The sequence below is a fragment of the Takifugu rubripes genome, chromosome 20, assembly GCF_901000725.2.
Source record: "Takifugu rubripes chromosome 20, fTakRub1.2, whole genome shotgun sequence".
NCBI classification, from domain to species: Eukaryota; Metazoa; Chordata; class Actinopteri; order Tetraodontiformes; family Tetraodontidae; genus Takifugu; species Takifugu rubripes.
Genome location: NC_042304.1, coordinates 11,885,804 through 11,898,499, shown reverse-complemented (window position 1 = coordinate 11,898,499; position 12,696 = coordinate 11,885,804). Strand labels below are relative to the sequence as shown.

General features: G+C 44.8%; 1 protein-coding gene across 2 annotated transcripts; it reads left to right on the top strand.

The window, feature by feature from the left end:
- Window positions 1-2: 2 nt before the first annotated feature.
- Window positions 3-12,682, top strand: kif14 (kinesin family member 14). Of its 2 annotated transcripts, XR_003886216.1 has the most exons (30): window positions 3-1,393; window positions 1,465-1,719; window positions 1,811-1,898; window positions 2,000-2,098; window positions 2,315-2,367; window positions 2,463-2,493; window positions 2,574-2,681; window positions 2,779-2,895; window positions 2,987-3,105; window positions 3,256-3,428; window positions 4,204-4,351; window positions 4,483-4,546; window positions 4,689-4,873; window positions 4,958-5,060; window positions 5,149-5,306; window positions 5,394-5,541; window positions 5,820-5,966; window positions 6,337-6,469; window positions 6,670-6,763; window positions 7,137-7,278; window positions 7,483-7,586; window positions 8,912-9,012; window positions 9,153-9,383; window positions 9,480-9,667; window positions 10,137-10,289; window positions 10,526-10,648; window positions 10,731-10,805; window positions 11,329-11,476; window positions 11,623-12,373; window positions 12,420-12,682. XR_003886216.1 is itself a non-coding variant. In XM_011614984.2 (29 exons), the coding sequence occupies exons 1-29, from the start codon at window positions 402-404 to the stop codon at window positions 11,949-11,951; spliced, it is 4,809 nt and encodes a 1,602-aa protein (XP_011613286.2). In that variant the 5' UTR covers window positions 3-401; the 3' UTR covers window positions 11,952-12,682. The 2 variants fall into 2 exon arrangements, 1 of the variants encoding a protein (XP_011613286.2); XM_011614984.2 differs by having other exon boundaries at window positions 11,623-12,682.
- The last annotated feature ends 14 nt before the right edge of the window (window positions 12,683-12,696 follow it).

The window sequence follows — 12,696 nt, the reverse complement described above, 5'->3', positions numbered from 1 at the left end:
GGGACGGTGATTACAGCTACTGTATAGCCCGTTGTTATTGGTAGAGGAGTAATTTTCTCTATTAATGGAACCTTACGAGCCACCGTATAGTTTATCCTGTGTTTTGCCTCCATCTAGCGTCAGTCTCGTGTATTGAACATTCCATGACGTCATGGACGAGCTGTAACGATTCGTGAGCGTTCGACCAATCAGCTTCCAGAATTAGGCTCAGTTTGAAATTGAAGCGGGCAATTGCGGAAGAGAAGGGACAATAACAAATACTCTGTCACTGGCTGTTCATCTGATTTAGCGAGCTACGCTGCCCCTTTAGGTATGTTTTACGTAGTGAGCTATTAGGTGTTTTAGAACGAGTGTCTTTTTTAAGCGAGCTTCTATTTTATTGATTGTTTTAAGCCGTCAAGATGTCTATTTTTAGCGTACAGGCGAGAAAACACACAACCTATTACGACCATCTCATGCCAACATCCAGAACACCAGGCAAGGAGCGACGGATGGAGCTAAAGTCCACGGATGGACCGTTGGGTAAAAGTCAGCGGACGTCCGGAGACTCGGCCGCTGACGCAAGTAGGTTGTCCGATAAAAGCCAACAGATCAACCGGACTTATGTCGTCTCTGCCGCGTCAAAAAGCGGGAGCGGGCAGCATCCTCCCCACCGTGGCCGGCTTACTCTCCAGAGGAGGTCAAGGAGAAATACTGGAGCTGAGGCACCGGAAAAGACGATGACGGACAGCAGCCAGAATAGCACAGCAGCGCCGGAGAAGAGGCTAACTTTGCAGCGCAGACCCGGGGCACCATCAGTGGAAAGGAGAGGGCATGTGCAGCAGGACCTCCAGCAAACCCACAAGGTGCTCAGCGAACCAAACGGCAGAGAACCCGTTTTATTCAGGTCTGTAAGTCTAAAAGAAACTCGAAAAGACTTTGAGAACGGGGGGAGACGGGTGCACACACCCTCCGCAGGCAGGCAGCTTGAGAGCCAGGCCCAGACCTTCAAAACCCCGACCAAGAAGACCCCGTTTGAGAGAATCGCCGCAAAAAGAGACGTATTCGAGAAGTTGGCCATGAAAGGAGTTGCTAAACCTGCAGCAGTTAAAGCTGGAAACGTGGAGAGGCCCAAACCCAGGGCGCAGCCCTCTGCAGACCCGCCTGTCCCAGCTCCGAGACTCGGCGTGGTGCCCCCAGGTGTGCAGAAGCCTCAGGCCCCTCAGGCCGCTCCGGCCTCGACAAAACTCTCCAACCCGAAGGCAGAGAGCCGATGTTCCACAGCTGCTCCAGCTCCAACATCTAAAGAACAAATCCTGTCCAGACCCAGTGAGGTCCTGGCGAAACAGGATTCATTTAAAATGGAAAACAGTGCAGTGACGGTGGCAGTGCGCGTACGACCCTTCAATGCCAGGTATCTATTCATCTGTCTGTCTGGCTACCTGTCTCTCTGTCCGATCAGTCAGCAAAATCTTCTTTTTCTAGGGAGAAGACGGAGAAAGCAGTGCAGGTCATCTCCATGAACGGTCAGGAGACTGTGGTTCAACACCCCGACTCCAAGCAGAGCTACTCGTTCACCTACGATTTCTCCTTTTGCTCGGTGGATGAGTCGGATCACCACTTTGCCAGCCAGCAGACGGTGTACGAGACTCTGGCCAAACCTCTGCTGCTGAGGGCCTTTGAAGGATTTAACACCTGCCTGTTTGCCTACGGACAAACGGGCTCGGGGAAGTCCTACACGTACGTGTAACAGATTTCCACCAAGTTGCATTTGATTTCCATGAACAAATCTGACCGACGTTAACTTTCATTTCAAATCATTGCTGAATAGGATGATGGGGTTTGGAGAAGAGGAAGGTGTAATTCCACGATTTTCCGAGGAGCTTTTTTCTCGACTGGCCTCGCTGGAAAATGAAGCGGTAACACCTCGTGTTTAAGTCATGCAAAGTACCCAACAAATAAACTGAATGCAAACGAATGTCCTCTCTTGTGTGGGTCTGCTCGGGCTGCTGTATTTCAGGGCAAATGCCACGTAGAGATGAGCTACTTTGAAGTGTATAATGAGAAGATCCATGACCTTCTGGTGACCAGGGATGAGCCAAACCAGAGAAAGATGCCCGTAAGTACCTTACAATTTATTGAAAACTGCTTAGTTTTTTTAACTGATGATTGAAATGTGTTTTTTGTTCTTGTAATGTAGGAACAGTCAGAATTTAAGAGCAAATGTAGCCATCAGTTTTGTGCACTCAGTTGAGAATAGAATAAGGGACTATTTTGTTTTAGTGTACAGTCAAATTCGCCACCTTTGGTCCATGTTAAAGTATTGTGTCTCCAGCTCAGGGTAAGGGAGCATCCAGTCCACGGCCCCTATGTTGCCGACCTCTCTGCGTAAGAATTTTTATTTTCTTTGCTGCCGTGCTTCATTCAAGACTCGCTCTTCAGTCAAGCTTTTCAAAATCACTCACTCCAGAATGTCTTTACAGGAACATTGTCAGCTCCTACCGTGATATTCAGGTAGTGTAAAGGCCGTCGAGGCGTCCTTTTTCTTTTTAACATCATAACAACATGAAAGTAACATCGCACTGTTCATTAAGGGCTGGCTGAATCTTGGCAACAAGCAGAGAGCCACAGCAGCTACAGGAATGAATGACAAGAGCTCCAGATCTCACTCTGTCTTCACACTGGTTTTGACTCAGACACAGGTACGACATCTTAAACAAAACATTGTGGAAGTGTATAATAAACCCTTGCGGTGTTTATGTTATGCTAAATCTATCTTGATATCGTGCTTTTAATCAGACTGAGTTTGTGGAGGGCGAGGAGCATGAGCACAGCATCACCAGCAGGATTAACCTGGTGGACCTGGCAGGCAGCGAGCGCTCCAACTCGGCTCAGACGAGCGGAGACCGACTCAGGGTACACACGCCACCAGTGACATTATAGAACTTCTCTTTAGGTCCGCACATTTCTTTTCTTTTTTTTTAAGTTTCCCTGTGTGGTTTTACAGGAGGGTGCCAGCATCAACAAATCCCTGCTCACCCTTGGAAAAGTCATCTCTGCTTTGTCAGAACAAGCATTGACCAGAAAGAAGGTCTTCACCCCGTACAGAGAGTCTGTCCTGACATGGTTAGAGATCGCTGCTTGTGCTCTTTACACTTTTTTTTAAACTATATTCCAAGTAAAGTAAATAATTTTTTGCGACGCTGTAATAGGCAACAAGACTTTTAAAACTGGACTCTGGTCCGTTTTGAATGTAGTCTATATTTTCTGCCGCAGGTTGCTGAAAGAGAGTCTCGGTGGTAATTCCAAAACAGCCATGATTGCCACTCTCAGCCCAGCAGGAAGCAACATAGAGGAAAGTCTAAGCACCCTGCGCTACGCCCAGCAAGCTCGCACAATCATTAACGTGGCAAAGGTCAACGAAGACACCAGCGCCAAGCTCATCAGAGGTCAGTGAAAGATCCGTTTGTATGTTTCTAAGAGTGACTTAAACACGAACTGCACACTGACTGGATGGCAGGAGACTAAAAGCACTATAGGTGCAGCTAATGTGGATTTCTGGCTTTAATTTTACTGCTGCAACAAAACGTTGGACAGAAAATAATGGCGTATTTTTATTTATTTATTTTTAATACAAGGCCAGGCACAGCTAACAAAACACCGTGAAGCCTTGGGAGTGAAATGGCCTTTTTTCCCGAATGTTGATTCATATCAACAGTGCATTTGTAATACGTTTCATCCTGGCTCAAACTGCATCACACCTGCACACGACAATGAAATCAACTATGGCATTGGCGTATTCAGCAGTCCTGTCCTCACTAACAGTTTGAACCTCAAAATTATAAATTACGGTATGTTACGCGACGTGGTCCGAAAAATTCATCCCACTCCCCGTTTGGTCTCGAAGGCCTCACTTCTCTTTTCTTTATGCTCTGTGTGATTGTTTGCATCCTGGTCTTGATCTTCTATGCTCTCCATCTCGCCCACTTAGCGCAGCTACCCTCCTCCCCGTCTCTCCATCACCATTTTATTCACAGGCAACTTCAATTAAGGCCCAGCCCTAACCTTGCCTCCAGGCCATATTTATGCACTGACAGTTAAACATGACAGATCTTCTACAAGTGTCTATCTGTCTGTCCGTCTGTCTGTGATTTCTATGAATAAATAATGAAACAATTATTCAAAGATTGTTGTACAGCTTTGTAACACACACTTTTCCTTTAGAGTTGAAGGCTGAGGTTGAAAAGCTGCGTTCCGCCCAGATGAGCTCTCAGGGCATCGAACCAGAGAGGGTCAGGCTGTTTCAGCAGGAGATCTCCACCCTCAGGAACAAACTCTGTCAGCAAGAGAGAGAAATGGTCGAGGCCAACCGGTCAGTAACTTTTTCATTTGCACAAGGTTGAGGTCAAGCACACAAGTCTTGATCTGAATTGATACTGTACGCATGGATATGTTTAGGCTGCGCATCCGCTAAATAGTTATATTCATGCTCCTCCCTTTCAGAGCGTGGAGAGAGAGACTAGAGCACGCTGAAGTCCGCAAACAAGAAGAGACCAAAGAGCTGCAGGTACTTATTTTCAGCTTTTGAGAATGTTCTGCTATGATTTGTCCAACTTTCCTGCTCTTAATTCAAGTTTTATCCAAGTTTAAACGATAAACATACTGTATAACGGTCAGATAAACGGATTTGGTTGCCTTCTGATTTCCAGAAAGCAGGGGTGACGTTAAAAGTGGACAATCGTCTCCCGAACCTGGTCAACCTGAACGAGGACCCTCAGCTGTCTGAGATGCTTCTCTACATGATCAAAGAGGGCCGAACAACTGTGGGCAAGCTGAAGAGCAACGCCAGCCATGATATCCAGCTGACAGGAGCTCTCATTGGTGACCAGCATTGGTAAAAACAAAATGACATCTCTGTAATAAAGTCACGTGTTTGTGGTCTCGGGTGCATGATTGATTTATTTATTTTCCTTCTTAGTGTTATAACCAGCATCCAGGGTACTGTCAGCATCGTCCCAATGGAAAATGCCAAAACATTTGTCAATGGAAACCTCATATCTGAATCTACTGTCCTCCATCATGTAAGTTAGACTGTTTACCCAGTTGTACTCGGGAGTCTAATACTTGCTAACCTGATTAAAACATGATCCCTTTAATCATGTTGCCCAGGGAGACAGGGTAATTCTAGGTGGGGACCACTACTTCCGCTTCAACCACCCAGCTGAAGTGCAGTCGGGGAAGCGAGTGTCCTGTTGGACAGGTGCTGGCGAGGGCCATAAAGACTTTGAATTTGCGAAAAATGAGCTGTTGGCAGCTCAGAGGGCTCAGTGAGTGCAAAAGTCCACCTGAAATATTTATTATAACGTAACCACATTATTTCCTGGAATAACTCGAGCCATTTTCGTGTGTCCCAGGCTGGAGGCAGAAATTGAAGAAGCCCATTTGAAGGCAAAAGAAGAAATGATGCAGGGAATTCAAATGGCTAAAGAGGTGGCTCAGAAAGAGCTGTCTGAACAGAGAGTTCTATATGAGGACAGGATTCAAGCCCTGGAGAATGAGCTGGTACACTCCAATTCTTTGAATAACAGAAGCCATATGTTTTCCTTTTTGTTCCAGTAACTGCACATTTTCCCTCTATTTGCAATTTAAACTTTTGTGAATATTTGCTGTGAACCAGAGATCCTTTTTGGCCGTTATTGGAAAGCTTTTCCATCTGTTGTTTAAATATATAAACATCAGTAAAATAACTCAAGCGTTCAGAGCGCAACATGTGTTAGACAGAGTCAACAGATAATATTTTGTTAGCCATGTTTAGTCATTTCAATGTATCATTTCTGTAGAATGGAGAGATTGAGCGGAAGCGTCGGCAGGAGTTGGACCAGCGGAGGGTGGCCAGCCAGATGGAAGAGTTAAAAATGGCCAAGTGGGAGCTGGAACAGGAAGTGGACACTCATAAAACACGCCTCCGTCTGCACATCGAGGCTCAGGTACGGTGAATTTGGTTTGAATCTTAGTTAGTTTTTATACTTTACAGTATAGCAGGATATTGGTATGGTTACAGGCATGTAGAGCTGTGCACGCAACAAATTAATGTCAGTCATGCAGAGCCAATTTTAAAATAAATCTCATTTGTAGATATTTTTTTTCCAGGTTCGACATATCTTTCAATTGGTGTTCTCTTTGTCAATCATCATTTGATCAGTGTCAGGCTTTTTGATGGTCTGGAATCGACCTTATAAATATATTCTTGCAGGATTTTACATTTGATCTGATGGGAGTTTGCATCAGTCTGGCTCGAGGCGTGGCGTTTTAGCCCGGTGGGTTGATATTGTGCACATTTCCATCGTACACTTGCAGGCGATGGAGGAGCATCACGTGCGGCAAGTGAAGATTGTGGAGGCCCTCGAGGCAGAGAAGAAAAAGATTAGCAACGAGCTCATGGAAATGCAGAAGAGAAGAGCCGTAAGAGAAAATCAACCTTCCCGAAATGGTCAGTTTTTTTTTGGGAGACCGTACAGAACACATCGGACTGACAATTAAGCATTTGTTTATTGTGCTAGAATTAGCTTCATTACCAGTTTCTAAGTGTTTCTGTATTACAGATATTCATAACCTGATGGAAGACCATCTAATTTAATCTCCATCAAAAGCTAACAGATCAGGCTAACTGTTGTTTTTTTTGGGCTGCAGTGTCACCACAATGGGATGCCATGAAGTTATCCTTGATGATTGAGGAAGCCAACAAGATCAGTGCTAAACTGAGGAAACACACAGTCTTCAGCAGGTAAGTCAAGAACAAGAACAAGAACAGTCTCAACCCGACTACGATGGAGTCTTAGACACAAATTTGTAAGAAAAGAGTCTTTACTATGTAATAAACAGGGACAGTAATTCAATATTACAAATGCTCTGATGAAATGAAAGAATGGAGCGGTGCAGAGTAAAGTCACATAATGGAGATTGATTTTCAGTATTTCATTGAAGTGCCACATAAAACTGGATAATATTATAACATATGGCTTCAGAGAAATACGGGACATTGACAGCTTTAAAGGAGTCCACATATCACCATATGTCTTACTAAAACCCTCATTATTAAACGGGTATTTGCTCCCTAAAAATAGCCAAATAATATGAGGTCTTGCTTTATACTGTAGACATGAGAGCTCTGAGGCTGAGAACCTGAGGCAGGAGGGTCTCCTACAGGTGCGCGTCCAGAACACAAAGCTTGGAATTTCAACGTTCTGGGGCTTGGACAAGTTCCAAAACAACATGGCTGCCATGAGAGAGCTTGAGCAGGTCTGCTTTACATGTGTGCGTCTGTGTGTGGATCGTTCTCATTCACGTTCATACTTTTTACCTGATTGATTAGTAAAAGGTGTTGGTCTCTAAACATGTCTGCTCAGAGTGTAACACACCTGTATATGTCATTTGCCCAGACTTTCTGGCTTCTCACTCCCTGGCTTTACACTAAATAAGGCTGGGATTCTTCTCTTTCCACAGGGGGAGTCTATTTCCAAAGATGACGACGTGTTTTACGACCCAGATGATGAGTGGGAGCAAGATATATCGGTGTCCTCCGCCTCGTCCTCCTTCTCACGCCGCAGGTAATTACCGAGGTCATCTTTTCCAATTCGCCACCCCCCCAAGCTTCTGTTGTTTACAGTAGATTTCAGGGCCTTAATTGGTGTTCATGTTAAATGATTTGTGTAAGACTTCATAATTACCTCCAGTAATCTCCCCCTGTTGTTTATGGTGCTGCAGCGTGAGTGGATGGTATACAGCGCTGGGGCATTAAAGCCACAGCCCTCATGCTCAGCCGAAGTCGCAGCCACACTCTTAATGCAAACCACATGACAGGCGAATGGATGTATGTGGAAACTCCTGAAGTGTGTGGACGGAACATTGAAAGTCTTTTGCGAGTGTGAAACAGCTTGGAAGGCCACGGTTATTTTCACAAAGGCTCATTCTTTCCACCAATATGGTTTACGACCTGGCTCGTGTTTTTGATGTTCAACCTTCTTTCTGTCCTGAAGAGTTGATAAAATAAACATTTCCATTTTTATTCTTTTTTTATTTATTTTTTTTATTCATTTTTCCTTCAATGAAGGCCAACAAAGCACAATAGAGGAGCTTGGGTGTCAGAGCTGTTCCCTGTACATCCAACACAAACAGGCATCTGTGGTGCGTGCTCGCCCCCCTGACAACTTCTCGGGCGTGTTTTGGTGCTCCTGGCAGTGCCTGAAGTACCAGTAAACTCGGCCAAATACAACACGGCACAGACTCTGTGGTTGTTTGGACCCAGGTCCCAGCCTAATGGTCACCGTTTGAGCTCCTTCTCAACTCCCCTCCATGTTCGTAAAAATGAAAACACCTTCGCTCCTTGAACCTTATGAGCTATTTAATGCCCAAGCTCTGCAACACATTTTCAAAATCACACACCAGATTGTGATGATGTAAATAAAGCGAATTCTTGAAATCCAAAAAGTTCCTTTGATTAATAGCAAAAAAGGGGATTTTTTGTTAATAGTGTAAGATTACTTCCTGTTTAATGTTGTTAAATCCAGGCGTTGCAGTTAAAGCAGTAAAAATAAGTGTTGGATGATGCAATATCCTGTACGTAGGATCTTTTGTTATTAACACTGGCTGAGGGTTCTGCTGGACTGCCCTGATTAAAGGGCTAAAATCTTCCAATAAAAGCGTATACTGATGCCCTCGGGCACATGGAAGCACGTTTTACAGGCACTTTAAAGAGTAACTTTCCACAAAGTGATTCATTTAAACTAATATGGCAACAATTTAAACTAAGAAGATCATGGGTTTAATAACTTGTGGAGTAACAAACTGCTTTTCACAATAAAGTTGCTGTAAAATCAAATTAGCACAGGAAACTGATTAAAACTATTGATGTACATAATGATTTGTGCACCAGGAGCAGAAGCTTGTTGAAGAGTAGGAGAATCTCGGGGCGCCTCTATGAGATCCGGGTCCATCCGATTCAGAGCCTCCACAGTGGCTCCTTGCAGTCTACTGGTAAGCCACTTCAAAAAAATCATTTTGGTAGTTCCTGATATTTGAGTGAGGCATAATTTGAACGTAATTGGAGTTTAATTCACTTATATACTGTACTTTGAGCAACCACTGCACATGGTCATCACTCGTGTCTGTCCCAGGGTTGATGGGTGCGGTCAAGCCACCCTCCACCCACCCAACCAGCTCAGACTCGGCCGTGCCTGGCATCTGCAAGGAGCTGATTGGCCAGTCAGTTTCCCGTCTGAAAGGCTTTTCCAGGACAGAAGAGAGCCTGGCTGACAGGCTGGTGTCTGACCTCAACCTGGTGTACGTAGCAGTCCAGTCCATATCTGACCTGTACAACGGCCTGGATGACGACAGCCAGGAGAATGGTGAGATTCTACAGCTTAAATCACCATTTTTGATTACCAGGTGAAGGTTGTCTGCTGTTAGTTGTGGTTTATGTTCTTCCCCTGTAAATCCTGCAGTGTTTATGTGCAACACAATGGCCCAGACTCAGCTGGTTAAGGCCACTGCAGCAATAGAGAGTGCAGCTTTTGTGACCACGCACTGGCTGTTGAGCGTTAGGCCCACCTCCGGCCTCCTCTACACCATCACCGAGGAGCTCAAAAGCCAGGTTAAGAGGATGGGAGGATTCTTTCAGCTTCTCATACAGGTAAAAAGCATAACCATGCTGTATCAAAGGCCACCAAAGCAATTTGACATCTCTAATTCTGCATGAACAACAGGAGTGATTTTCAGTTTAAGGTAGCTTGACAGGGGGCTGCTAATCAAAATGCACAGCAGTAATTGAAGGCACATCGAGGCTCTGAGCTGTTTGAGCTGTGCGTGGAAAAGACCATGAGGAGGGAATTCTTAACCTTGAGCCTCAAACAGAACATGAATATATGGAAACTAACTTTAAATTCCTCACCAGCCCCAGCACCTCAACACACATATTTTGCACACCCCCATTTTTCTCCCCCCCCCCTCCCCACCAGTTTCTGGCATTCTAATTTATTTATTGACCCTCCAGCCTGCTCTGGTCATTTTGCCTGGTTGCTGCCATTGATTTACTGGTAAATTAATTTTAATTAAACTTGTTTGTGCTGGGGGGTTTCTCTCTTTTTTTTTTTTCTTCCCAGGGTTGTGAATCCGAGATCACGTCAATGGTAACAGAGGCACAGAGGAAGAGCAGTCAGTGCCTGGATACTGCATTGCTCGCACTCGGCCACCTGGCGGCTATGACGGGCATGCCGTTGCACGCTGTGGAGCGAGGTGCCCAGGCCGCTGGCAAGGTAACATCACCATTAATACCACAGCACATTCTATTCATGTGAAAGCTTCACTTTGAAGAGCGAATAAAGGTTCATTTGTGTTGTACAGCAGATGTACACCAAACACATCAGTTCACTAAGATGTTTATGGAGACATGATCAATAATTATTTAGACATATTTCTTATATTGGGTTGCTGGTTAATCTTGGTTAGTTTGTTCTTTTAAAAGCCGCTCTTATCGTACTTTTCCCTCCAGCAATCCACTTTTGAGAATCTGCTAAAGGGGACCAGCAAGGGCATTCACTCCCTCGTGGAAGGAGGTCTCATCATCACCAGAGAAATGCTGAGAGAGGCTCAGCTGGCGTACCCCAGGAACCCCGTAAGAGATCCTGCCTTTACTTTTCCTCGTCCGTAACATTTAAAATCGTGAGCCAGCGCTGATAATCTGTCTCTGGATGCAGCTCCTGCAGAGTCTAAAATCCAAGATGCTTGACATGGCCCGTGCTCTACAGAGCTACATGCGTCACCAGATCTCTGTGAGTTTAAAAAAAAAAAATCATTCTTTAAAAATATTCTCTGTATTTAATCTGCAGATTTACGACAACGCTAATGTGTGTTTGGCGACAGCGTGGATCAGGCCAGAATCATGCTCCCCTGCTTCTGTAAATGTTAAATGTATCACACTTCAGCGTTCCAGATGAGTGCTAATGGCCACAGCAAGTCCCATTAAAGATGCCACTCAGCCTTTATTGCTTCTGTAAAGCTCAGTGCTCTGCAGGCTTATCTCTGTGCACTCGTCTCTTGACAATCGTTCAGGTAATGAATGCGCTGAGGGAAGTGACATCACTCACAGCTAACAGGCTTGTTCACCATTATCTCTACCAGGCAGAGTGGCAGTTATTGTAGAAAACTATACGTGGAAACCGCTAACACGGGGTTGAGTATTTTGTGGCTTCGGGTTTACTGCCAGTCCCGATTTAGAATGAGGCCAAACGCAACATCGACAAGTGACTGAACCAGAGGGTGTGAGAGCAACATACACATGCTGTTCTTAAACAGGAAAGAGAAGTGGACCCAGAGTTGTCGGACCCGGGTGAGGACGGCTCAGCCGTGCACTTGCAGAGTCTCAGGGCAACAGCAACCAAGCTGTTCCAGTTGAATCAGGCGGGCCGTCAGCTGCATTCCTGCCTCTCCGCTGCTCTCCAAGGTGACTTCTGACTTACACACAGCCAGCTTCTCTAGATAAAGGGTGCATCATACAGTATTTTGCATAATGCTACACAGAGATACTTCTTTTAGCAAAAAAATGACATCAAAATGCAAAAACATTTGCTTCGTTTTTCAACTTTTTAGGAAAAGTCTCCAACCTGGCCCACAGCAGAGAGCTGATCGCGTCCTCGGCCCAGGCTGTTGATGAGCTGATCACTGGGCTCTCCAACGGATCGCCGGCGATGCGGCTTCCCTGTCTCCAGACCGTCTTGGCCACGAGAGACGAGCTCCACTCAGCGCTGCAGTCTCTGTGCTCCTGGAACCAGGAAGCAGAGAACAGGAGCTCTGTTGGCTCAGATAAGAGCGGCGAAGAGAGTGCAACCACTCACAGCGTTGTGCGCAATAAAGTGGTTAGTAAGGTTGTGTACACTCTCCCTTCAGGTGTGTCTAAAGGCAGCACACAGTGGGCGTGAGGCTTGTTTTCAAGATTTTCTACTCTTTTACAGGTTCATGCGCGATTTACTGTAAAATGCCAATCCTGAGCTATTATTAAGGTCAACCTGCTTATTGTGTTATGGAGCACACACTGCAGAGATTCCATCTGCTTATTTTCATAAATATTTTATGAGTTACAAAGAACATCCATCCTGCAAGGTGCAGGAAAACCAATACAGTATCTGGACACGCGGCAGTACTTCTATTTTTTTTTTGGTCACAAAATTTTTTAAATTTTTTTTTTAAAGAAAACACAGCTGTCAAGTGCTGTATTTTTCTTTAAGAGCCTTGAACCTTCATTATAGGGACTCAAGAGAAGGTGTGGAATTTAAAAGACTCCTCAATCAGAGTCCAGGAACTGTAAGGGACTATCAAGAAGAATGTTCCATACACACAGAAGGTGCACTTTCTAACCTCTGCTGTTCAGTACACGATTCCTGTCTAAGACCGTATATTTTGGGCTGTTTACACCACATTTGCTCTTTTGTATTTAATACACAATGCCATAATTTGCACTCCGAAGAAGCTTTAATATTTATTGTTTCTTCTTAATAGATGTACTCACTCTTGTCTCTTTATTTTTTTTTTTAATGCTACAGTTTGATATGTCAAAATAATATAGCAGCTTCTGTAATAAAATTTGTGGATTGATTTTGCGGTGGGGGGGCATTTTAACTGCTGTATAAATCTCCCAAAACATCTGAGCGTGTTTAAGGCGTGAGT